Raw genomic sequence first — 26,444 nt, 5'->3', positions numbered from 1 at the left:
GACACCCAGTCCCGCCGTAGGTCTCGCGCCGGAGACATGGAGACATGGTGACAGGCAGCACGTCCGGATCAACTTTCAGGCTTTTCATGAAGAATAGTTGCTGTGCTTCTTCCCCCGCTGGGTTGTAGAGAGGTAAGACTTTCTGCACTGGGTCATATTTGTGTTTTTTACTGTGGTATGTATTTTCTGCAGGTAGAGCATGTTATAGTCTTCTCTTCATGATGATGCAAAGCAGACCTCCACTGTCTGCTGCTCAGTTGTTGTCGCTGATGCTGTTAGGAAAAAGGAAATAATCACTGCTAAAAGTGTTGCAGAAGGAGTTTAAACTGTGGAGCTGCATGTTTTAGTTGTAAAATGTGTCTGTTGTGCAGAAAAAACGTTTTTTCACACTTTGTTCATGTTTAAACGACCTTTCTCTGTTAATATAGAGTTAACTAAAATCCCATTTCGACCAGAAAATGCCCCCTTTTAAATAACCCATGTCCTGAAAACTACAGTACATCTTCTCAAACTTCTTTTAACTTGTTATAAAGGAGTAAATAGGCTCCACACAATGTGTGACTTCTCCAGTAACAATAGAAAACCTCCATGTCATACTGCAGGCCTACTTGCTCTCTTCTTTCTGTTATGTTGTAGGCATAATATAAATATTTTACACAAAGCCTTAACTCATAATCAAAATTAAGCTCTTGAATTAATTTTTATGTTTTCCAAAAATGTATTTTGGTCAACCAATTTTGGCTGCCACCAAAACGTGTAACCGAAAATTATATGTTCTTATGTAACACTACAATATGTACCAGAATAGGGGAGTGCTTATAGATACATTTATACCTCTATAGGTTTTTTTTTCTAAAGAGTTGTTTCAACAAATAAACTGGTGTCCAAAAAAAATAAAAAGAAAGGTCCAAGGCACAAAGTTAAAAAGCCTTTAATCACATGTTTATTTCATGGTGAAATTCTAAAAGCATAGACAAACATGTGCACAAACAACCTTTCTTCGTGTCATAAATTGGCATCTTGGAAATGTGTTTATAATGGGATATTTGTAAATACATTTATCTAATAGATCCTTTGATAATGTTTTGTTAACACGTATTGCTTCTGGTATTTATGGCTGTTAAAAAAGCGAGTGTTGTGTGAAGAAAACCTGAAGAAAAACATACACAGAGAAAGAGAGTTTCTCCTCACTCATCATAACATTTGATGCTGAGTTGGTCATGTGAACATTTCACGTCTCCATCCAGTGCAAGTTTGTGAAATGTTTAAAAACCATACTACGGTACACTTCCAGCCGGATTTGCATGTCTGTGTAGACAACACAAGTTCCTCTGGAGTTATGCAAGATAGAAAGAGCAGAAGAGGAAAAAAAAAAAAACTGCTCAAGGACGTGGAGCAAGATAGCAAAGCAACAGGCAGAGCAGGCATTGGTTATTCAGGAAGTTTGAGCTTTGTGGTGCCTTCCAGCTATTTCTTTACACTAACTCTAGCAGAAAGTAGACACACACTGTCACCGACACACAGCATATCTGCACATCGTGTTTTCTATGTGTTGTTACAGCATGCTGGATAAATTGACATTGTAAAGATGGCACGTTTTTTATTGTGTAGGAAAAAAAAAATATTGTTTCTAAAATATTCTTAGGAAGGTGCCTGCAGGGCAGTGATGATCGGAAATGCAGTGTTTTGGCAGAGCTGACAGGTTAGCTGAGTGGCTGACCAGTTCACTGTGTGGAGTTGAATGGCAGGTTGAACAGTTGGCCAGTTGGCTAGCTGGCCATCGATCCAGTGTCTGTTGAGCAAACTGTGAATGAGAGCATTTGATGAGGGTCACTGGTCAGTGATGAGCCCATCTGAGGGTCCGTGTGCATGTGTGTGTGCGTGTGTGCAACTGACATCTCTTTGCATATGTGTTGTGGCTGTGGGTCAATGATCACAGAGCATCTGCAAAGCTGGAAGTTTTTCTCTTTTAATTCTACTGTTCAGAGCTGAAAGAGATGCTGCACTGACCAGCTGACACTGCTCAACGTCCCTCTGCCTTCTCTCTCACACACACAAACATTACCACTCACTCATAATGTGTTTATACACACATTATTATGCATATTTGTATGCATGCATTCACTTAATTGTGCATGTCTGCATGTGTGTGTCTGTGTGTGTGACTGTGTAGTATGATCAGCTACTGAAGGTGCAAGTGTGGAGGTGGGAGACCGCAACCCTGCTTGTCAGACTGAGCAGAAAGAAAGAATAGCAGGGATGCTGCTGCATGTGTGTGTGTGTACGGCTGGTATGTGGGCCTGGTCAACAGAGAAAGAGCCTGGGGTTCTTATCTGACCTCTCCCAGGATGACCTTTAACCCCTCAAGACAAGCCCTTTGTGTCCACTGAGCCTGAGCTCATGGGAGAGCGTGTGTGTGGGAGCGTATGTGTGTGTGTGCACCGTCATATATGTGTGTGTGTGTGTATTAGAAGTATAGGCCACATCAAAGTCTTACTTAAACATTGTTATTTGGACTCACCTTTGACCTTGCGTTCATGAGACATCCCTCAAACTAAGACATGCGTGCCCTCAAAGCAGAGAGCGTATATATGTGGGTTTGCATGTATTAGCAAGGACATAATGTATGGTGCTGATAGATGGTTTGTAGTTGCATTAACCAGTACAGTACATCAAATAGCTTCCTAACATTTTCTTCATATAGAATATCTTTGGTAGCATATAATAAGACGCTAACAAATCATTTTACTTCATTATGTCCAGAATTACACTGGTTCATAGATGTCTTTCTTCTTAGTTAGTTTTTGTAGACCAGCAAAGCAGTAATATCCTGCAAAAATAGTTTCTGAAGAACTCATTAAAAGTGCCGAAATACTTGGAAAAGCTATGGTGTGGTGGTATTATTTCATTGCATGGGGCTCAGAGTTTAAAGGGATCCTAACTACAGGTTTGTATGTGTGAGGTTGTGTGTTTGAGGGTGGTGGGAAGGGGGTCCGAGGGGTCATAAAACGCCACAATAGTGTCTCTCGTCTCTCCCCAGGGTGAAAGAAAGACAGGCAGGCAGAGAAGAAGGGGAGGAGGGGGGAGATGAAAGGATCTCCCACTTCCACGTCAGGGAGGGAGGAAGGAGGGGGAGATGGGAGGAGAAAAGATCAACAAAGCTAGTAGCTTCATTAAAAGTTTTACACTCATATGTCATCTCTGCTACATGTCTCCTTTTACGTGAAACAGGTCATTGGGAGATTGTTAGGCACAGACTGGAAGAGTACATGAGCAGCCAGACATTAAAATGGACATTTTGACTTAAGAATTCAAATGCACAGCACTAGGTTCCTTTGTGTGCTTCTTCACAGGCCTTAGATTTTAAAGCACATTGTTTAATATTATAGAGGTATTATAGTGTGTATCCTCTGTCAATACCTGCAGAAAATTAATATTTAGTACCTACAAGACTACATAAGACAGCTAGAGTAACCAGTGCAATAAAAACATGAAATGACTTCAGATTTAGACTTACAGTCCCTGGTTATTTGATCAATTGTTAGTCAGAAGATTAGGTTTTGTGGTCAAGATTCAATAAAAGGTAGAATACACCTCTCTGCTTTCATCTCTCCTCCCTGTCTCCTCTTCTCTTCCTCTGGTTGTAAAAAGATCAGTGTGCTCTTTGGTAGAAGGTGTGATTACTTCCTCTCCTCAGTGCCGGCTGTGTTATGACAGGGCTTTTTGTCTTCCGTCCTCTGTCTCTCTACAAAGTGGTGCAAGGCTTTAAAAGTCTGCGCTGCTTCTTTACATATGAAAGTGTGGAAGCAGAAGGTGGCTGGTAAGGTGTGTGAGAGAGAGGTAGAGAGAGAGAGAGAATGTGTTTGTGTGTCCATCTCCGACGTGAATCTCAAGAGGAGACTGTAAAGTTGAGAGCACATTCACAGGATTTGACCTGTTTACATCATCATGTGGAACTTTATTTGATAACGAGAAAATCTCAAGCAGTGTAGCTGGTTAGCATCTGTAGCTGATGCTGCTCTTAGATTTTTTTGGCTGAGATCAATGCTAAAGTAAATTCCCCGAAGGTCAGTGAAGTAAATACATTCCACAACCATTTTTGCTCATCTGAGCAAGTACGGATGCACCGATACCAGATCGGATATCGGGCATTTTTATGAACAGGTTGGTGTCATTATAATTGAAAATCAAATTCAAACTTCATGTCTTTAATTAGCCTAAATATATATATTTTTTACAATATTGGTCTTATATTAAATATTATTATCTTATCTTTATTACTTCTAAAGTTTCAGGTTGATTTTCAAACTAAAAGCTCTCTGAACACTGTTCTCTGGCTGTCCAGCGGCCAAAATCCAAATGAGAGATGTTCTGATATTCATCTGAGTTAGCTTCAGTTGTTACTGTGTGCTCAGAGCAATGTTTAACAAGGCTTGTTTTGCCATCGTATTGGGCGTGTCTAGAAGGTAACCCACAATTTGGGAAACTCTTGCAAGATGGTATTGACCTAGAACAATTAAGGGGACCTCGCTGGGCAGCAAGTCTTGCACGAGTCTTTGCAAGTTTTGGCAATTTTCTGGTTACCTTCTAGACACGACCCTTCTTATTGGTGAAGGTTGACCTGAAAGGAATACCTGCAAACACTACTCTGGGTGATGTCATACAATTGTGGGGCGATGTAGAAGGCCTCAAATGAAGATACATTTGTTTTGGTATTGAAAGAGTTAAAGATTTCGTTGGCTTCTGCTTAGATGTTTCTTGCTAAAGCATGGTGGCCCAGACTGCAAACATTTTTTACTCACACCCTGAACAAGGCTGTTTGTGCCGCTACGCGTGGGTTGCAACCCATCTTAATATGTGCCAGCATTGTCTATGTTTTTAGTGTTTCACAATGAAATAGCCATCTGATTAAAGGCTTTTTAACTTTTTGCTAGAAGAGTGCCTTGGACCTCCGTTCTTTTGTGAAAGTTTTACTTTTACTTTAAAATGAAACAGCAAATATAAATGTTTTTGCTGTTCAAAGTGCTGTTGTTTGACTAATATTGTCTTTAGTGATGTTGTTAACAAGACTCGTGGTTTTGAAACAGACACAATCTTCCCTCTGACTCTGGCTGGATGCTGTAGTCCTGTTAACCTGTAGTGTAAGACACTAACAGCTTTAAGTCTGTAATCTGACAGGCTAGTCTTTTCATTAGTGAGATGACCTGCAGGTTGCTGACTCGTCAGTGAGTCTCATGCTACCAGGTTCATCAGTCACTGTGTGTGTGTGTGTGTGTGTGTGTGTGTGTGTGTGTGTGTAGCCGCCAGCATATGGGCAGTCAGAGGTTTAGTGAAGGGAGATTAAGTTGGTGTTTACAACACAGCCTAGTTATTTATTTCCCTCCTCACTGACATAGCTTGTTTACCATTCAACACATCTTTGGGTTAGTCAGTATTTATTAAACGTTCATTCAGCATCCTGTTTACATACAAGCAATTATTCTCATTTTGAAAAAGAGGATGGCATTAGTGACTTACATTACTCCACACATTATTAGTGTGTGAGGTTTCCTGCATGATACAATGATAAACACATGATATAGCACTCCTTTTAAGTGCATTGATCAAAAATGTTTGACAATGGTTCAGTTTTTCTCACATTTTCTATTGTTTTTAGCATACCCATAAGAACAATAAGAATGCAAAATTAAGTAAACACTGATAAAATAACTTGAAAGCGTTGACTCAGGAATATACATAAACAGTTATGTTACATAACAGTAATGATTAATAACAATAAATAGGATCAAGTCATTTAAAGCACATGTATTTATGGTGATATGTTAAACTTTAACAACTACAACAACAGTATTCACATTTTGAAAAAGTACAGGCAAGGCAAAGAGCTGCTTGTTTTGGAGTGTTTTTCATGTGTTGGAGAGCAGATGAGAGAGGCGAGAGAAAACCACAGAGAGAGAGAGAGAGAGAGAGAGAGAGAGAGAGAGAGAAAGTAGAAAAACAGCGTCTAGGTCAGGGTGTCCTGACTCTGTCAGTGCAGCTGATTTTATGGCATGCTGTCTGGACAGAAGCCATCCAGCGTTTATGTGTGTGTGGACCTGTGTGTGTTTCTGTGTGAGTAGCTGTGCTCTCAGTGTTTGTGTCTGTTCATCGGTGCATAATGTGTGTGTGTGTGTGTGTGTGTGTGTATGTGTGGGGTGTGTGTGCGTGTGTGTGTGTGTGTGTGTGTGTGTGCGTGCGTGCGTGCGTGCGTGCGTGCGTGCGTGCGTGCGTGTGTGTGTGTGCGTGTGTGTGTGCGTGTGTGTGGCTTAGACTTAAGCAGCACATTTATTCTCATTGTCAGAGGGTTTTAACTTTCAATGTATTCTGTCTTTTATGACATATAGTCCTTTTTATTGTTATAGTTATTTGTTTTATTATCTCTGTCTTTCTCTAAAGGACCTTTTTGGTTAAATATCACTGAGATTAATTTTTTAATTAGTGTTTTTCCTTGTTTCTTTCTAAAGCTGAAACTGACACTACTTTAATACTAAATCATACAGTATAATGCACTTACAGGACCTTAAAGTCACAAAGCTTGACTTTCAGGGCAGTAAAAGTTGAACTGGACACAAAACACATTGAGGTTTTAGTAAGTAGTTTATTCAAACAATAACATATTACTGTCAGTAAGACTGGGTGATATGGGGAAAATCAAATATCACAATATTTATGACCAAATACCTCGATATCGGTATTGCGACGATATTGTAGGGTTGGCCATTCATGCTTTCACAACATATTTATACAATGAGATTTTTGTATGTAATGTATAATAGTAATAATATAACTACTAAATGGATAAAGGAAAATAATAGAACAGTAAGAACAGTCTGATATGTTCCGAAAATGACGTCACTTTATTGTAATGCATATTGCCATATTACGATATCCAAAGTCTAAGACTATATCTAGTCTCATATCACAATATCAATATTATATCGATATATTGTCCAGCCCTAACTGTCAACTTACACACATCTTTTGAGTTTCCAACACAAGGATACTATGTTTTTGCAGGACACCAATGGGGAACTCATATGCAGGCCAGCTGCGGACCACGCGCTTTGAGGAGGTCCTCCATAACTCCATCGAGGCATCGCTGAGGTCGAACACCGTCGTGCCTCGACCCGTCTTCTCACAGCTTTACCTCGAGACAGAGCAGCCACTGGCACATGATGGTGGGTTGCATGGATGCAAAGGAGAAGTTGTGATAACGAGTTCAACAAAAGAGTTTATTTCCTCTGATTTGAATTCTTTATTGCATCTGTATCTGCTTCTCATTCTTGTTCACCCCCACTAAAATGATATGGTTTTTTTTTTGTGTATGTCGCTAACAGGGCGTACAGAGAATGATGATGAAGACGATGAAGATGGCTCAGAGTCTAACAGCCCTCCAATACCCTATCAGATGAAGCCCCCACCTGAAGGATGCTGCACTACAGATGGTTTGTACACATACATATTGAAAAAACAAAAAACATCACGCCACATTTACTGAGAATTTGCACCGCATTACAGTCACAATTGGCACCAGGAGATGTGAATTTTTCAAACAAGCACACTCACTGACCTGGAATTGCAGTTTCCCTGTAATACAGTATACATTATATGACACATCTTGCATTTAATCACCTCATTTATGCTGTAGGTTTAAGGGGGGGTCATGCAAATGATGAAAGGGAGATATGAGGAGTGTAGCTGGTTGTGTATTCTGCTGGATTTATAGTCACACAATTTCCAAGGGTCACTTTCATGAGTACGTACTGTAATTTGCCTGCTAGAAGTCTCAACTGGCAACAGATAAAAGGTGAATGAGCAGCAGAAAAGTATCCAGGCCGGCTGTGTGCGTAGCGTTTATCATTGCTCCTCTTATTTATGCTACAATAAGACAAAATAATCTAAAAGTCAAAGAAAATCTGCCAGATCATTTAGTGAAAATAAATAACTGTCCTATCCTGTCTTTTCCTCCCCACAGGCTTCTGTCAGGCAGGCAGAGACTTGCGTCTGTCCTCGCTGGCATCAGATCCCTTGGATGTGCCCCCTGGGTTCATGTTGGTTGGGGTGAAGTCCCCCTCCCTCTCCGAGACACTGCTGGTGTGTGCCGTGGACCGCCGCTTCCTTCCAGACGAACGGGGTCACAACGCACTGCTGGGTGAGGCAGGAGACAGAGGAACAGGAAAATGTCATCACTGTTTGCTGAAAAACTCTCAAAATGTCAACTTTCAGGACTTTAAAGGAATAGTTCACCATTTTGAGAAATACTTTTATTTGCTTTTTTTCCAAGAAAATACATCTTGTGTCTGCAGTTTATATACAGAGGAGATAGGACGTGTTAAGCCTAGCTTAGCAGCAACACTGGAGACAAAGGGAAACAGTAACCTAGTCTCTAAAGTATGATCACTCCTAATACTAATGTTGAGCTATTCCTTTTAAGTTGATGCATTTATGACATGACGGAGACGGTCACGTGTGTGACTGTAGGAGGACTGTAAATGCAGCCTGCTGTAATTGTACATATTTTCTGTACGTGTGCTCCTTCCAGGCTTCTTAGGGAACTGTATGGGCTGTGGAGAGAAAGGCTTTCGCTATTTCACAGAGTTCTCCCACCACATTAACCTGAAGCTCAGCACCCAGCCCAAGAAACAGAAGCACTTGAAGCACCATCTGTACAGAAACAACCAGGGCGTGCTGGTCAAAGGAGCTCCCATCTGCTGGAGGGGACACGGTAAGAGATGGATACATGTGTTGGATTTGGAAACTGGAGTCATTTTCTGATTCAAAATGTGGAACATTTTTGGGGGATTTAGGATTTGTCCTTGAATGTTCACATTAAAAGCAGTGCTGTCCCTTCCTTGATGCACTGGTGACTCAGCAGTGGAGGGGTTCATTGTAGAAGGGAAACAAGTGAAGCAAAACATTAATAAAATCGTTTAGGTGGAAGGTATAAGCGCAAGCACAATTCATGCATTAGGTTAGAGGCCTTTAAGTGTACGGGTCTGACCAGATGGACAGTCAGTAAAGCCTTAAGGACAGGTGAAAGGTGAGGCTATAGAGTGTACACAGTGGCCACAGCCTGGAGGTAACTCATCAAATTATAATGGTGTGTGAAAAGACCTGTGCGAAAGGAGCCTAACCCTGTGGATACTGTGTTTGCTCAATGTTTCTAACCGTATCCTGTTGTTTATACTTGGTTCTTAATTCTTCACTCCTTTTTGGGAAGGAAAGATTGAAGTTTAAGAGTTTAGACTTCTTTGTCTTAGAAAGCTTGGGGTATTTCTGTGGTGGAAATGACGCTACTGCTAATCTCTTTAGATCATCTTTTTCAAAGTGTGCAAAGGTTCTGATATTGAGAAGTGTGGATTATGCAACACATGCTCACTGATTAAGCCCCTTTCCTGGAAAAAGTCTGTTGCTATGCAGCAATGGAGAACTGTTTTTAATACCAAAGCCGAGCAGCGTCAAACCTGAGGTAAACCCAGTGCAGGATCACCGTCACTGGCTTAGGATGGATAACTTACATTCTCTTTTCCTGGACCACTGCTTTGGTATGAGAGGGGTATGAAATAAGAGAAAGTGGGAAGCAAAAACTGTGGCTCCTGCAGATTGAAACAGAAACAGTGTCCATCTATGACATGCAGTCATTCTTAAAATACCTCCATACCATACCAATCATTCAGTTTCTCCTCCTCTGCTGCAGTGCCATCTGATTTACTTCTAACAAGTCCGGCCTATTTCAAGGATACAGGTTTACTGAGTTTCTGGGGAACTTTGTCTTTTTACATTAGATCATGGTTCTAAATCTGAGTTCTTGGAACTTACTTCTTGGAAGGCCTCGGTTATTACTCCAAAATGTGCAACCACACACACACACACACACACACACACACACACACACACACACACACACGCTCAATGAATAAGTTATTGCAATTACCTAGGTACTGAAATGTTTCTGTCTCCCTCACACATAGTTGCCAGTAAATTACTGGGATAACCTTTCAGGCAACGCTAGTGATTTTCACTATTCACACATTAGGATTTGTGGCGGGCAGTGGCTCAGATTGCACAAAAAGTAGTGTTATGATGTTAAATGTTAGAGATGACTGTGATGAATGCAAATGCAGATCCCGCTGTTCTAATTGCATAAAAAAAAGAAAATTCTCAGATTTTTTGGATATGGTTTTGTGTTCTTTATACTATGACAGATTTCCTGAAATTAGATTTTAAAAAATCAATTTATCGCCTTTCTTACAATATTGCATTATATATGATATATTGAATCGTAACCCCTGTATCATGATACATATCGTATCACCAGATTCTTGCCAATTCACAGCCCTATCACACATGCACTACATTCAGGAACATTTCCATCACATGCCATGGCAATGCAGGAATAGATGGGACAAGGGACAGTCCAGCAGATGGCGGTAATGCAACTCTTATGGATGCCAACTGCCATAAAACTCAAAAGAAGTAGAAGAAGATGGGGCTAGGCAGGATGTATGTGCACGCGGCAAAAGATGTCTCATGTTATTTTCAGGAACATGGTGGGCGAGGAGCTGTTTTTGTCCGGTGCCAATGTTTTTGTTTTTGTCAGATGGACGTAACCCTTTATGTGCTCGTCCCTGCAATCTAACTGCTTTCATTCACAACACAGCTGTACCTGCATTTTCCCTGAAATGGTACAAGGTCTTAAGGTGGGAAATTGGTGGTACAGATTTCCCTGAATATTGATCCCTGATCCCATTCACACATGAGCCCATGCAGGAAATGTTCCTGAACATTTCAGGGATAGACTGCAGGTGGAAAAAGGGACTTTAGTTTGTGTGTCTGTGTGTGTTTCAGATGGCAGGATGAGACAGATGGGGTCCAGCCTCTCAGAAAGCCATGTACCATCAGACGAACAGCCACCAAGCATGGCACTGACACATCCATCATCACACACACCTGGCAGCTACACAGGTAACACACACAAACAGAGACAGATGGCAATATGTAATAATCACAGAAATGTTTTTAATGACAAGTTATTAATTCATGTTATTGATTAATTGTTGTCTTTGTATAAACAGCAGGATCAAATGTGGATGTGACTGGTCTGCCACAAACAGCTGACGTCCCCCACTTACTGACAAATGGCAACCACGCTGTTCCTTCCATCACCCAGCCACCTTTAAATCAGTCAGGTCCTGGGAGACCCTCAGCTACAGGTACTGATTGTGCACACTGGTCAGCTCTATAATCCAGTTAATATCCAGAAAGATGTGTGTATATATAACATGTCTGTTGAGTTTTTATGTATGTTATTCAAGTTTTGCTTAATTCCAATCACAACGTCCTTGACAACATCATCAGAGGGGTTTATTGACCATTTACTTATTTATCAGAATTGTTGCTGTAATACTTTCAATTTTGTACTTAATGTTTGTTCGGAGTTTTAGGTTAAATATTTAAAAAGTAAAGTTTTGCCAGCCCTCACTTATCTTTCACTATCTTACAAAACTACACCCAAATCATAAAAACCTTTGAATCAAATAGAAACGATCTAGTGCACTTTCATTTTTCCATCCCCACGGAGCTTGAGAAAAGTAATCATTTACTGCATTTCTATGCATCTGCAGTCAGATTATTCCTGGCTTTTGTGGAGCATCGTGATTGCCGAAAAAAGACATGCACTTCACTCCACAATTGTCCTGGCAATTTTATATATTGAAGTTTTTGAAAAGGACCTTGTGTCGTTTTGCATTAAAAATATGCCAGCAATATTACGCCAGTGAGAGATATTAACCTTCTCAGCTTTCTGAAGAAAAGCACTGTTAGAAATCTGTCGTTATCACTCTTTACACACAAGGACATAATGCTTATTTGATAAACATAAATAAGGTGAATGAGAAGATTCAAAACCTCACAAAATACATTCCTCAATATTAACTTACAATACTTATGAAATATGCCAAAACTTACATGGTTATTGAAGAAATCTGATAACTCACTAACTAACTCATCTATCACCAACTATCAGAATATTGTAGCTCATCTCATGTATATCATATTTTTCTATTTTGTCACCATTATCTGGCTTCTTGTGTGCATGTAAACGTGGTCAGTTTGTGTCTGGTGTCATTAAACCCCTCCCCTGGGTTCCTTCACACCTCTGAAAGGGAGCGCCCCTACCTCCACCAGCCCTAACTGTGTGTGTGTGTGTGTGTGCGTGAGTGTGGTATAACACCCCTGCTATACAGGAGCCAGGAGGCAGCTGTGTTGTGTGTTGGGGGTTGTCCTTTGTCTTTCTGTCTCTCTCCCTCCCTCTCCCTCTGTCTGTCACCTCTATTAACCAGGGTTGTAAAATTCCCTCTCTGTCTCCTCTTTTTTTTGCTGCTTTCTCGCTGAATGAAAAGCTTCCTTCCTGTCGATGTTGTTTTTTTCATGGCCCTTTTAACAAGTGGACCTTTTATGTGTCTCCCTGTTACTGCATTTCAACAGAGGTTGAGAGGAAGAGGAAGAGACAGGTTAATGTATGACTAAAATACAACTGTTTTCCATTACTGTATCAACAGAAGTCCATCCTAAAACACAAGTCGTGTTTATTTGTGGGTTATTAGAAAAGTGACTCCTCTGTTGTACAGGAAATCATTCCTGAAGCAAACTGGATTGTAGAAAAATGTGACACTTAAAAAAAGTGGGAAAAAATCTACTCAACAAATGAAATTGCAGTGACAAATATTAAAGCACGAGCAGCAACAAGATCCCTTAACTGGGCAGAAAGCAGAAAAATTGTTAAGAAGGAAAAAAAACACAGTATTTATTTACTGATGATAATATTTTGTAAATATATTTAAATTCTTCTAAATTTAGATTGTAAATTTTAAAAATGGTAATCAGTGTAAACATTAAAAGTATAAACTACAGCCCCCAAAGACAAGACTTTACACGAGACACATGTGCATAACATGAATATTACCATACCTCCCAGTTATCTTGTTTTGTGCATACAGTACCTAGTTCTGTTTGGTACCAGCAATCGATGCCTGCAAAATATGGCTATGGGCAAGGAGCCCAATATATTTTCATCTGGAAATTTTATTATGTTTTTTTTTTTTTTTTATATCTTTTTATGTCTGTTTTACAGACACTTTAAAGGAGGGAAAGGTCAGGTAAAACAAGTAATAACAAGTGAAAAAGTAATGTTTCGTACTTTTATTGTTATTATTTAATTATTTAATTTATTTATTTGTATTTTTTATTTTATTATTTTTATTTGTGAACCAATTGATCAAAGTGTAAAATAGCCCCTTGAATGATAGAGATGTCTGTCTTGATGATTAATCTAATGGAAATTTATTTTTATTTTATTTTTGTCTTTGTCCGTCTTTTTTATTGCTTGCTTGTGTCTTTCCTATAAGCACTTGCTTTTGTTGAGATGTAAAATTGTCAAAACAGGCATGAGGTAAAATACTTGTAATTGTCTTCTGTAAATCCTCTGGCTTCCAATTAAAAAAACAAATAAAAAAAAGAATAAACTACAAACTTTTAAACTAATACGCTATGTGATCTTATCCTTTATCCTGCAGGGTCCCATGCAAATTCTGGACCTCCAAAAAAGAGGCACAAGGGCTGGTCGCCTGAGTCGGCTGCCAACAGTCTGCCAGAGAGCGCTGTGAAGACGCCACCATCTTCATCAGCCTTATCAACATTATCGGTATCCTCTGTCATCACAAACGGGGCCAGATCAGGTAAAATGAGGAGAAGAGACATACATAGACAGATAAACATATAGGAAAACAATGTGGTTGGAGAAAGACCGTTTTTGTGTGTGTGTGTGTGTGTGTGTGTGTGTGTCTATGTGTAAATTTAAATGTATTTCTATTCCTTCTCCAGAGACTGCAGCCCCGCTGAGTACATCGCAGGCATCCTCCTTAACCCCACTCGCTCCACCAGGGCTGTCTGTAACGATCCCTGATCAGCTGCTACACACCTGCAGACTGCAACCTGTCATCTTTAAAGGTCAGGTGACCAATTACATCCGTGATTTATGATGATAGAAGAATGCACTTTCTCTGTACCAGATTATTTGTACCTGTGACAGAGTCAAAGTCGTTGTTGACTAGCTGGTGTTTGGTGATCATTTTACACCCAGCTGTCAGTACTGGACTTTCTCAAGCAGGTGAACAGGTGAGGTTTTCAGTAACCACCCAACAGATGGCCATGTTAGCTCGCCACTCCTCATAGGTTAGAGATCAGACAACTCCCGAGGCTGTTTCTCAGCCTATTTGCCCTCCCCCTCCCACCTTTTCACCTCTTTGTATCACCTGTCTACTCATCCACCTCAACCACTTCCTATATCCGGTGCATGTACTTTCATCCCTTCATTTTCTTTCTGTTTTCACTACATCACCTCTCTGCCCTTCACCTCACCAACCACCTATCTTGTCAGCTCCCGTCTTTCTCCACTTTAGCTGCTTCCATCATATATTCCTGTCCCTACTATTATCTGTCTCTCCCTTGGGAGTAGATAGAACTGCATTTTCCAACCACTCGATCGTGAACAACAACTGGTCTCTATTTGGGTTTGTTGCAGTGTAAGACTTTCATATAGTATCTGAAAGATACACAAACAGCAAAATAAAATCAAACGTAGGATATAATAAATTGTGTACGCTTTTCTAATCATAACAACAGGTGATGGTTTTTATGACTTAGATACAAATTTTCTGCATTGTGATTTTTTGCACTGACATGTCTATCCATTGTAACCGTCACGTTAAATCATTTCATGAAGTGTTCAACCATTTTTCCAACCAACCGTTAGTGAAAGCCCTGTGCTTTTCCTCCCATGTATTACATTACATTAATTTGGTAGATTCTTTTGTGCAAAGGAACTTTCCCATCCATGCACATCAGGAGCAATTTGGGGTTTTGTATACTGCCCATGGACACTTCAACATGTGGAAAGGAGGAGGAGGGGATTGGTTAATGGCCAAATCCACCACCTAAGCCACAGGCCCACGTCCAAGTTATCCTCATCCTGCTCACTGTGTTCATATGTCTATCTCTCATTGATACAGGTCATGGCCCTCTCCCTCAGCTGACTGGAAATGTCAGTGAAGTGCTTGTCAGTTCTCTGCTCCAGAGTTGTTACCTGAGCTCCCAGACACTCCCAAGAGTCTACCAGCACTACGGACCGTCACCCATTCAGCCGCTGTCAACTGAGATGCAGATCCTACTCACAGTCTACTACCTTGTTCAGATAGGTCAGTGTCAACCCTTCTTCCTGAGTAGAGGCTGTAATCATACACAGTTCAGTCGGACTGCAGCAAGGTGCTCATTGCTGTGTCTCATAATGGCCACTAGGAGGCATGAATGAATCAAGCTTAAGTCTTCTGGCTTTTTTCAGTCTCCAAACTAAAGACATATTCCATAAAACTAAGGTATTTTGAATTATTTTCACCACACTTACCTTTCTCTTTGTCTCTCACCTATATTCATCCAAGGCCCTGACCAGGTACCCCTAATAGAGGACTTGGAGCAGATATTCATGAGGTCATGGAGGGAGTCTCATCTCAGCGAGATCAGACAGTACCAGCAGCCTCAAACACCAGCCAGCCAAGGAAGGCACTATGGCATCGAGGTGAGACGTCTGAGAAATGTTGAGTTTGAGAAAAAAGAACTAAAGACAGAACATGAAGAATTCAAATAGCAAACGAATTTCAAGTAAAAATAAGGCTCCAGGCTTTTAGGAGACCTTACTCATTTAAAGCTGTACACATTCCCAAATGACCGATCCTAAGTCCTACCCCCCTTAGATACTGTTACTAGGTCAGACAAGCTTGACAAAAAACATTTATAACAAATTAATATAACAAAATCAGACGTAATCACCAGAAATCCTTCACCCGTGAAGTCCAGCGGGGCCTCCAGCGGGGCCTCCAGCGGGGCCTCCAGCGGGGCCTCTGAGAGCTTTGTGCCCAACACCAGCGGCTCCACCTTCGTTCAGAAGCAGAGCCTCGGCCCGCTGCTCCGCCGCTCCCCGATGGGAGCCAACACCCACACCCCGCTGCTGGAGACCCTGACCGTATTGCTGGGCCTGCTGGAAGGAAGGGAGGCACGGCAAAACCAGAGCCAGGACTGTGGGGAGCAGAATCTCAGACCCTGCTGCTGCAGTAAAATGAGAGATTTTCTAAAGAGACTCTGGTGCTCGGAAACACTACCGCTTCTGTCCGCAGGGACCGTCATAATCAAAACAAAATGAAGGTTCCTCGTAGTAACTGTGACCATATGCAATGTGTCTGAAGATTGTGACACCAATGTAATGTGATAATGTGACATGTTACCTTTGAACAGATGTAGCATGTCTAAGTATAACAGGAAAAGGGAAAGTTGACAGAGGTTTTGCCAGGTTCCAAACTTGCTCAACTGTTATTGGAGCACAAAGCAAAAAGGGGCGGGACTTAGGCCTTTTAACACCACAGAAAGCGTTGTCTCCCTTCAACGTCAGGCTGTCCTCTTCATGCAGCATATTACAGAAACAAATACTGATGACAAAAACGAGTAAGTCTGACTAAATAAACAAATTGCTCATCCTTTTCTATTCTGTCTCCAGACCTCATCCATCCTGCCTGGGCTCCCCCAGCATCTCTCTTTACCTCCCCAGAGCCAACAACCCCTGACCCCCAGCCAGCTTCCTTGGCTCGCCCAGCTGGCTGCGTCGTCCTGTGGAGAGGGCGTGGTGGTGTTAGGGGAGAAGATTGGATCTTTGGCTCAAGGCCTCCAGCAAACATTCAGCAGGTTAATGGACGGACAGCTGGAAAACACCAACTACGTGGTCATTATTGTCACTGCTCCCGGACAGGAAACGCAGTCCTGTGTAGTGGTCACAGGTGGGAGTTGTGTTTTTATATGCATGTGTATGTGTGAATACTGTTAAGTTGTCCTGAGAGTCAAACAGAAAGAATAAAGCAGATTTTAATTCAGTGTATTTGTGTGTGTGTGTGTGGTACAGGTAAACACCAGTGTCGTGCCTTAGCAGAGAACATGTACTCCCCCACTGAGGGTCTGAAAGAAATCAACCACCAGCTCTCCACCGGTGTTGCCCAGGAACTCATCCACTACTGCAACTCGCTCGGACAAGGTTTGTCTGCCTTTTTTTACATGCACATTTGTGTTTGCAGTGCAGGCATATATTAATGTGTGTTTCAGTCATAATTCACCAACATGAGGAGTGCCTTTCTATTTCTCAGATGGTGATTTGGATTCCCTGCTGGATAGTGCCACTGTGGACAGCAGCGAACCATCTCCCTTATCCAGCAGTCAGGAATCAGCTGAAGAGAGGAGTCTTAAAACCACACACAGTCCCAAAGACACAAGCAGTCCGAAGGATTCACACACACAGTGTTCAAAAGACTCACCCAGCCCTAAACAGAGAGCTTCAAGTCCAAAAGTCACCTGTTCAGGTGAGACACAGACAGGAATGCATTTCCTTGCCTCGCCACAGTGAGAAAATGTTCTTTGAAATAGTGCTTGAATGACATGATTAACTGTTCATTTCAGACAGATGTCATGTACAGGTTATGCCAAGTTTTCCCACCGAACCAGACTAAATAGAAAACAAACCAAAAGTATACATTTCTCTCTGTTTCGGACTAACCAAACGGACTAGGGCTTGTGAAAGCGCCCTTAATACTCCTTGTGTATGATGATATGAATTTCTGTTTGTATGTGTGTAGAATACTCTGTAGAGTGGCGTGAGGTTCGTCCCATTCAGCTGGCGGTGGCCAGAAAGCTGCTGTCCCATGTCTGTGCCATAGCAGACTCCAGCACACAGAACCTGGATCTTGGGTCCTTCGACAGGGTCAGCTTCCTCATCCTGGTCCCGCCCTCCGAGGTCACATTTCAGCAGACCGTTCTCCACCTCTGGAGCTCTGGTTAGTTACATAGCACAGTTGTTTTTAATCATTCTTGTCTTTAAAAGGAGAGACAAGAAGAAGAATTTTAATTTCTGTGTGTGTGCCTATGACATGATGTGCTTTTATGTTGACCCTCTTGTCTCTTTGGCTGTGTATCTCAGGTGTGCTTCAGGAGTTTGGGGGTTTAGACCAGGAGTGTGGATCTCAACGGGAGGCTGAGCGTTATGTGTTTAAGATGGATCAGAGCGCCCAGGCACGAATAGACAGCCTCATCCAGGAAGCACAAAGCAACTCCTACACGCTCTACATCCTGGTCCATGACCACGCCCACTGGGACATTAACAGGTGTGAGGGAAATGAGAAAGGGATCAGAAGTGGTGCAGAATGATGGTACAACCTGGTACATCAAAAGCTTCAACAAATCAATCAAATGTGTTTTCTCTTCCTCTTTCTCTCATTCAGTGCATCCCTCAGTAGCTCAGACAGTGGTTTGGGTCTGGTGGACCAGCTGTTAAACTCCCGTCAGGTCAGAGATGCTCCAAACATCCTAATTCTTCACGTCACCTCCTTCCCCTTCGCTCTGCAGACACAGTATACCCGCATCAGCCCCTACAATGAGATCCACTGGCCCTCAGCATTCAGTAATGTAAGACGTTCATTAAACACTCTGTATTTAACATACACTAGTGGGCGCATATCGTGAGGTTGAGTCGGAATTTACACCCGTAACATTGTGTGTTTGTGTGTGTAGGATGTGGACCTGTATCACGAGAAGATGCGCTACTTTGGTGTGTCAGAGCTTTTAGAGTCGACCCGTTCAGGGAGCAGCCTGCCTCTGATGCGTTATGATTCCTCTTTTGAAAGCATGGTATCTGCCCTGGAAGAAAGGTACACACACATGCTTAATCCACACAAATACTTCACAAGCAAATTTGAATTATTTGCAGGCCTACACAAAAAAATAGAGCAAGAAGCCCTTACAATCTGTCTCTCTCCCAGGTTCCCTAAACTGCACAGTGCTGTGATCCGGACTACAGTTTTGATCCAACACTACTGCGTAGCTCTGATGGCTGCATCCGGCAGAATCGGCAGCTCCCACAATCTCCACAAACACACCTCTGTGGAGACCCTAGAGATTGTACAATCACTGCTCACTGCTGCCCAGCAATGTCCCGCCCATCATGGGCACATGGTCCTGCTGCGGATCCCCTCTTTGGCTCTGGCAGCATGGGCCCACCGACGGCTGTCCAGAGTTAGGAGGCAGCTGGGTCTGGAGGAGACTTTTGAAATCATACTGGGGAATCCAAACCAAGCTCTGAATGTTGGACAGAGCTTCACTGATCAGATCAAGGTGGGATAGTCGGTCAAAATATCATGAAATACAGGATATATGATTTTATGGATAGATGATCTTACAAGTAGAGAAATACAAATAAACTGATTGTACTTGTGTTTGCGCGTGTGTCCTGCAGACATGGCTGAAGATTCAGGATGCTGAGTGGGTTCCTCAGACCTACCTGGAGCTGGAGGCCCTTCCCTGCATCCTGATCCTGTCAGGAGCTGAGCCACTTGGAGAATCACTGCCCAGGTTTTGATCATAACTCCCAGACTTCTAACTTAAAATCTTGAACCTTTGTTCCTAACTCTCCATGTACTGTAGTTCAATCACCAAGTGTTAACTTCATATGAGCGAAAATTGGTTTTATGTGTAGTAAAGTTACAATAATCAAGCCTCCACTACCTAATAAAAACGTGTTATACCATCGTTTCTTTCAGGAAATGCTACAAAAGCTATAATCTGGATTTTAAACAGTGAATTCATTCTGCCCACAGGTCACTGAAGTATTGTGATCTTAGAGTGATAAGCTGCTCCTACCTTCAGCGAACCACGCTCGAACAAGAGCTAGGACTGGCTGCTTATCTGGTGAGAGCAGAGTCACGACCGCCACACAACCCCGGACCAGGAAGTGATCTGCTGGAGAGCGACGCAGAGAAACTCAGCAGTACTGACAATGAGGAGGAGGAGGGACAGGAGAACGGTGAGATGAGATGCATATGAACTGTTCTTTGAGATTTTAAAACATGTGAAATGTTCATTTGCTGTTTGAAGGGATATCTCAACTAATTTTTCTTTTTCTGTCTTCCATTTATTTTCAGGGGAATCCCCTCTGTCAAGCAGCCAGCAGCTCCAGTCATGCCCAGACAGCGGGGCTTTAGATCCCTTCCCTGCCCAAAACACCACCTCTCCAAATGTCCCCCAGAAAGGGACTGTGGACACCATACAACCTCCCTCACAACTACAGACTCAGCTTCAACCCCAGCCCCCGTCTCAGTCGTTTCCGTATCCTCAACCTGCATTACACCAACCTCAAGTGCAGAGTTATTCCCAGGCCCAACCGATCTCCCAGCTGCAGCCACAACCCCAAATTCATCAGCCATTATCTCAAACAAATTCCCAACCTTACACTCAAACGCCTCCTCAGCACCAGTCCATCTCCCAGATGCAAATACCCCACCCTCAACCTCAACCTCAACCTCAACCGCCTCCTTCTTCCCAGTCTCGTCGCCAACACTCCAAATCCACCTCCTCTGGCTCCTTGTCTCCGCGAGCTTCCTCTCCTCACCTGAGCTGCTCCTGGGCGCGGGGAGTGAGTCGCCCGCCTTCGGTGCTCCTCCCTCGTGCCCTCTACCATATTATCACAGCCAGTGACAGCAGCGGGCTTCCACGATGTACTTCATTCCTGCCACACATGTCTGTCGCATGGGCAAGCAGCTTCAGGTAAAACACACCACTACATATAGTATGATATTAGACATATAAAAGCTGACGAACCATTTATCAGCCACTACTAGGCTGACTTTAGGCGGACCACCAAAGGGTTAATCTTACTGTTTAAGATATAGTGGATTGTCTCATCGGCTCAACTGAAAAGTTATTAGGGTTCATTAAGTATCATAGGAATAGGAATCAAAGTCTGAACAGTAGGCTTGAGGTGACTTTGCTGAATTAGTTAATCCTGTTTTATTCCACTATAGCCAGAATGAACAGAATGGTGTGTAGTTTTGAAGATATTACACCTATGTGAACAAAACACAGTTTTGTGCTTCCAGATCTTTCACTCAATACTCAATCTATATCTGTATCTTTTGTGTGCAGGCCCTTGCTGAGTAAGATGATGACGTGTACAGAGCAGTCACTGTACTATCGCCAGTGGACAGTCCCCCGCTCGTACCACATGGACTGCAGCAATCGCACTGAAGGACGAAGTGACAACTTCCACCCTCGCAGGCTGTTGCTCAGTGGACCCCCACAGGTACTTTCTGTCTTCATTTCTTTCTTTTATTCAAGCTCATGCTATGCTATATATTTACATCAATTTCCCTTTGTTCTTTCCATGGTCAGGTGGGTAAGACAGGAGCGTACCTGCACTTCCTGGGTATTCTGTCTCGGATGCTTATCAGGCTGATGGAGGTGGATATCTACGATGAGGAAGACATCAACTACAGTCAGTATATCTGCAGCAGTAGCCTCCATTTCTCACCTACATTATGTAAATTATGGACGCTAGGCTTTCTAAAAAACTTTTATTTTCTATATTTTCTACTGTTTCCCCCAAAGAATTTCAGTGTTCTGCTATTATTCCTGCTAAGATCATAAGATGGGATCTAGGATTTTGTCAGAATGAGTCCAGAATAGATTATAATCTTCAATATTCATCGTGCTGTAAACTCCTGTGTAATGCATACTGTATACTTGTAAATGTGTTTATTTAGGTGCACAGGTGGAGGGGGTGCTGTACCACCCACACAATGCTTCCTGGCCCAACCCAGACATTGTGAAGACGATGCCCTTTGACTACACCATCCATGACCCCAAATATGATGACATCAGCTCTGTCTATAGCCCTGGATATAAACCCAGTGCTGAGGGTAAGGAAATACAGTTAGGAAATACACACACACACACACACACACACACACACACACACACACACACCCTATTCAATATACTATACTATACACTATATTCTCAGAACATTCATCTTTTTAGTGTTTGTTGCTTGTAAAAACAAATCCTAAGAATTTATCAGCTATTGTCCTGATCTGTCTTTGCCCCTGTTGTCTTTCCAAGGAAACCCTGTACGCCAGGAGGATGTGTACCTACGCAGGCGGACATCTAGGATCAAGCTGTCTAAATACGCGGCGTACAACACATACCACCACTGTGAACAATGTCATCAGTACTTGGGCTTCAACCCCAGATACCAGGTCAGCAGAACACAACAAACACACAACCTGATAACTGACAGGCACACACTGCTTTTTGAAATGTAAATGTCACAGCTGATAATGTTTGTCCTCTCTAATCTTATATTCAGATGTATGAGTCAACTCTGCATGCCTTCACATTCACCCATCTGCTGCTCGGGGAAGAGATCCAGCTCTACTTCATCATCCCAAAGTCTAAAGAGCATTACTTCAGCTTCAGCCAACCAGGAGGCCAGCTGGAGAGCATGCGGCTGCCTCTCACCTCCGATTGGGTAAGTCCTTCCTTAGTGAAACCTGAACGACTGAATCTCAAATACTAGCATTTCCTTTTGCTGGATGCCAATGTACAGGGTGAAAAATGATAAAGCAGCAGTGTATGGCCCAGGTTATGCTAGAAAAGAATTAGCTCACAGGTACAGTAGCTGTTCCAAATAGCCACACTCAAAGGCAGGTTGAAAAGCTGGTTGTTATAGAGAGAGGCGAGATTACCGTTTAAATACGGGGTTAATGGAGCACATTTTCAGACAGTGTCCTCTGGAAGGCAGTCGTGATGTTGCACTTGTTTACATGCAAGTGACACAAACAGTTGTAACGAATGAAAAAGGAGAACCAGAGGGAGAACTTCAAACTCAGCTTACTTTCTCAAGTCTACACAGATGGCCAATTGCTGCGTGGCGTTGGTGTGAATATCGGACACAGCACTAGCACATCGGTCTAGACACTTCAGATTGAGTCTATATCTTGGGTATCAGTAGTTTATGAGGATCCGAGTCACTCTGACTGCTAATCTCACAATATAGAGAACAGAAATGATAAAAATAAATAAAAACAAAAATTTAAAATAGATAGAATCACCCATTGAGCCTTCTTAACATTGCAAAAGAACACTGATATTATTAAATATTCACTTCCTGTTTAGAAACCTTATCAGATTATGTGTACACACGTACCAAAGCACATTACTATTGCATTAACTGTGAGTAATGATTTGCAGCATGAGCACAGTGCAACATCCTGGAGCTCCACTAGGTGGTGCTGCAGGCTAGACTATGGCTAAAATTGTCCCTTGTGGGAAAATGGATTATTGTAGCCCAGTGGTTCATCTTTATTTTCATAAAGATGTGTGCACAGCAGATTTCCGTTTGAGAGGATATTTTGAAAATTTAGCAAAGCAAACACACTTAAAAAAAAAGGCCTCTGACCAGCACACCAGCCAGAAAACATCTGATCACATCATATCATCGTTGATATGATGTTATTTTGATTTTTCAATTTTGTTTTTTTCTTCCCCAGAGCCCAGACTGCATCAAGAGTCCAATCTTCACCCCAACCACCGGTCGTCATGAGCATGGTCTGTTTAACCTGTACCATGCTATGGATGGAGCCTCACATCTACACATCCTGGTGGTCAAAGAGTACGAGATGGCTGTGTATAAGAAGTACTGGCCCAACCACATCATGCTGGTACTGCCCACTGTCTTCAATGGAGCTGGAATAGGTATGTTACTGCTACTACTGTTAGATATGGAGAGTCCTTCATTTCATAGATTTTTAATACAGGCATTGTTAGCAGTACTGAACAGTCACCCCCTTCATAACTGTTCCCTGCAGGTGCTGCTCACTTTCTGATTAAAGAGCTTTCGTATCACAACCTGGAGCTGGAGCGCAGTCGGCGTTTGGAGGGAGGCGGCCCAGCAGTTGACGTCTGGCCCTTCATCATCCTGGCTGATGACTCCTGTGTTATGTGGAACACAGTGGACCTCGACGCACGCAAGTACATACAAGCACATTATTTACAAAATTAATAAGTGTGTTGGACAAAATAGCTGTTGCTTATATTTGAAGAAGGAATATGGTTATTCATGTCATGAGTCGGTTTTAACATTTGCTTTCTGCTGTCTTTAGTGGTCCGGTGGAGCACGCTGTGTCACTGAAGCAGATGTTACAGCACATGGAGGCCTGTCCAGACCTGGCCCACTACGGACTATGTGGGATCAGGAAGTGGAGCAGCCGTGGACTCACAGGTCAGGGGTCATGATGTCAGAAACCTTGAAAAGTCATTTTGATAGCTTTTCAGTCTTTGTAAATACTATACAAATTAACTTTAAAATATATTTTCCTCTCAGGGACAAAATATCAATAATATCAATTACATATATTATAATATAACGAACTAAAACCTCCAAAATGACCATAGAGTGTAATCACACAAACACGCAAAATACAATCAAATAATAAGCCGCTGCTACGTGTGTTCATAAAGTTCCCATGAAACATTCAGGGCAGGTTCTACTTGCTGTAGATGCCTCAGATCTCAACTGCAGATACAGATTGTTATGTCTTCCTCTCTTCAAGGTGTACTTGTTTAGCTGAAAGGTTTTACACATATTATTGTAAAGCATGTTTACTATACTGTATGTCTGGCTCAAAGCTATATCTCAGATCACTCAACAACCCTCCATTAGCCGGAAGCTTCAGATAACCAGCCACACAGAGACTCAAGATAAAAGCTTAGGCTGACAGTGTTGTCTTTTTAAATCGAAACGAAAACAAACTTGTCTGCTTTAAAATAAATTTGGAGTTGCTTTTATTTTGTTATATCCAGGTAATAAACAGAGGGAGCCTTTCTCCAGAGGTCACCTTCATGACTTCCTTCTCCTCAATGTCGACCGGAGCCAGAATGTCCAGTACGACCAGAACCGCTTCACCTGTCACGATGTGGACTTCACCCTGAGGCTCCACAGCGCCGGACTGCTCATCTGCCGGTTTAACAGCTTCAGCGTCATGAAGAAGCAGATCGCCATCGGAGGATACAGGACGTTTATTATCAAGACCAAGGTAGATGCTGAAGACAACACAACCACATATGACAAAAAAAGATTGATTTATTTTTTTCCACCTGGACCTGTTCGCGCTGCCAACATTTAAAATTATATTTGGGGCTACACTCAAAACATTTGGGGCTTCAGTCCCAGCAAAATGACCTGGCAATGCTGACATAGAAGAGTGTAGGCCAGTTAATTAAAGATATTTTAGTTATAAAGCATTATCGCAACAAAGGTAATTCAATAAAAGTTTTTAAATTTCTCCAGACGACAGATGTTCCCACCTCAGTGGGGCCGTCGCAGTACATCTGTGCCCCCGACAGCAAGCACCTTTTCTTGGCTACACCAGCTCAGCTCCTCCTGGAGAAATACCTTCAACACACCAGCCAGAAGCTGTTTCCACTCAGCACCAAGAACTACACACACCCTGTGCTGTCTGTGGACTGTTATCTCAACCTGGGACCTGAGGTATACACACACACACACTTTGTTTGTGATAAATTATTAACCTCTGAACCAACGTATGGCTTCATATACCCATAAATTCCAACACACAGAGTATAAAAGTCACCCTCTTCTTGCCTCCTGCAGGTGACGGTGTGTTTCGTGAGCTCCAGATCTCACTCTGTCAACATCAGCACCACAGGGCTGCTGTTCAGTGGCCTTCTCCTCTGTTTCGCCGACTCCTTCGTGACTCCTGGCTTCCTCAAGAAGTTCACCTTCCTCAAAGGTACAATGAAAAAATATACCGGTATGTGTGTTACAGATGGCGCATTTGCAATGATGTATTTTTGAGTAACGTACAGAGCCAAGGACCTTTGTTGCATGTCATAACCCTCTCCCCCTATTGTCTGCTAAATAAAGTCAGAAAATGTGATGATTTCCCTGTAGGTGCGACTCTGTGTGTCATCAGCGCAGACCGTAGCTCTTTGAGGCAGACGGTGGGCAGGCTGGAGCTGGAGGAGGAGTGGAGGTTCAGGCTCAGCGATGAATTCCAGACTGCCAACGCCAAGGAGGACCGACCGCTCTTCTTCCTGACTGGAAAACATATATGACTGAAACACATGTATACAGTAGGCTACAAAGAGTCACTGTCAGGATTGAAATCCCGTTAATTGCCAAAAAGAAGAAATGTACTAGAATGCTTTTTATAGCATGACAGTATGCAACATAGTTGCTGATGGACAATAACATGTGTTATGGTCAAGGAAACAAGAGGAAATCATTTTGAAAAATATATCTTTTATATGGCCTTTATTGAATCATGGTGATCCTGTGAGTTAGTAAAAGATTGTTCAGGAACCATTAAAGGGACAGTGTGTAGGATTTGGTGGCATCTAGTGGTGTGGTTGCAGATTGCAACGGAATACCCCGCTCACTTCTCCCTTTCCATAACTGCGGTAAT

The 26,444-nt window shown here is 42.3% G+C and overlaps 1 protein-coding gene across 1 annotated transcript; it reads left to right on the top strand.

Moving 5' to 3' along the window:
* On the top strand, positions 1-26,444 carry greb1 (growth regulating estrogen receptor binding 1). The gene is made up of 34 exons (XM_037789873.1): positions 1-132; positions 7,057-7,217; positions 7,377-7,484; positions 8,015-8,191; positions 8,582-8,764; positions 10,888-11,004; positions 11,115-11,252; positions 13,614-13,775; positions 13,921-14,046; positions 15,108-15,293; positions 15,534-15,670; positions 16,643-16,919; positions 17,042-17,170; positions 17,280-17,492; positions 17,766-17,963; positions 18,107-18,290; positions 18,408-18,591; positions 18,697-18,833; positions 18,945-19,296; positions 19,418-19,533; positions 19,779-19,984; positions 20,103-20,724; positions 21,103-21,259; positions 21,349-21,451; positions 21,720-21,875; positions 22,078-22,214; positions 22,325-22,486; positions 23,508-23,712; positions 23,826-23,988; positions 24,120-24,238; positions 24,820-25,052; positions 25,307-25,507; positions 25,631-25,769; positions 25,931-26,444. Exons 2-34 carry the CDS (start codon positions 7,064-7,066, stop codon positions 26,092-26,094), a joined length of 6,045 nt encoding a protein of 2,014 aa, XP_037645801.1. The 5' UTR covers positions 1-132; positions 7,057-7,063; the 3' UTR covers positions 26,095-26,444.

This window comes from Sebastes umbrosus, chromosome 2 (genome assembly GCF_015220745.1).
Source record: "Sebastes umbrosus isolate fSebUmb1 chromosome 2, fSebUmb1.pri, whole genome shotgun sequence".
Lineage (NCBI taxonomy): Eukaryota > Metazoa > Chordata > Actinopteri > Perciformes > Sebastidae > Sebastes > Sebastes umbrosus.
The sequence above is the reverse complement of the archived record's forward strand: the minus strand, read 5'-3'. Positions and strand labels throughout refer to the sequence as shown.

Bases quoted from the DNA above. Each gene is read 5' to 3' on its own strand.
- greb1 (XM_037789873.1), top strand. From the start codon at position 7,064: ATGGGGAACTCATATGCAGGCCAGCTGCGGACCACGCGCTTTGAGGAG. The intron at 11,005-11,114 runs GTAACACACACA...TTGTATAAACAG, and splicing joins CACACCTGGCAGCTACACAG to CAGGATCAAATGTGGATGTG. The intron at 18,834-18,944 runs GTACACACACAT...TCTCTCTCCCAG, and splicing joins GTATCTGCCCTGGAAGAAAG to GTTCCCTAAACTGCACAGTG.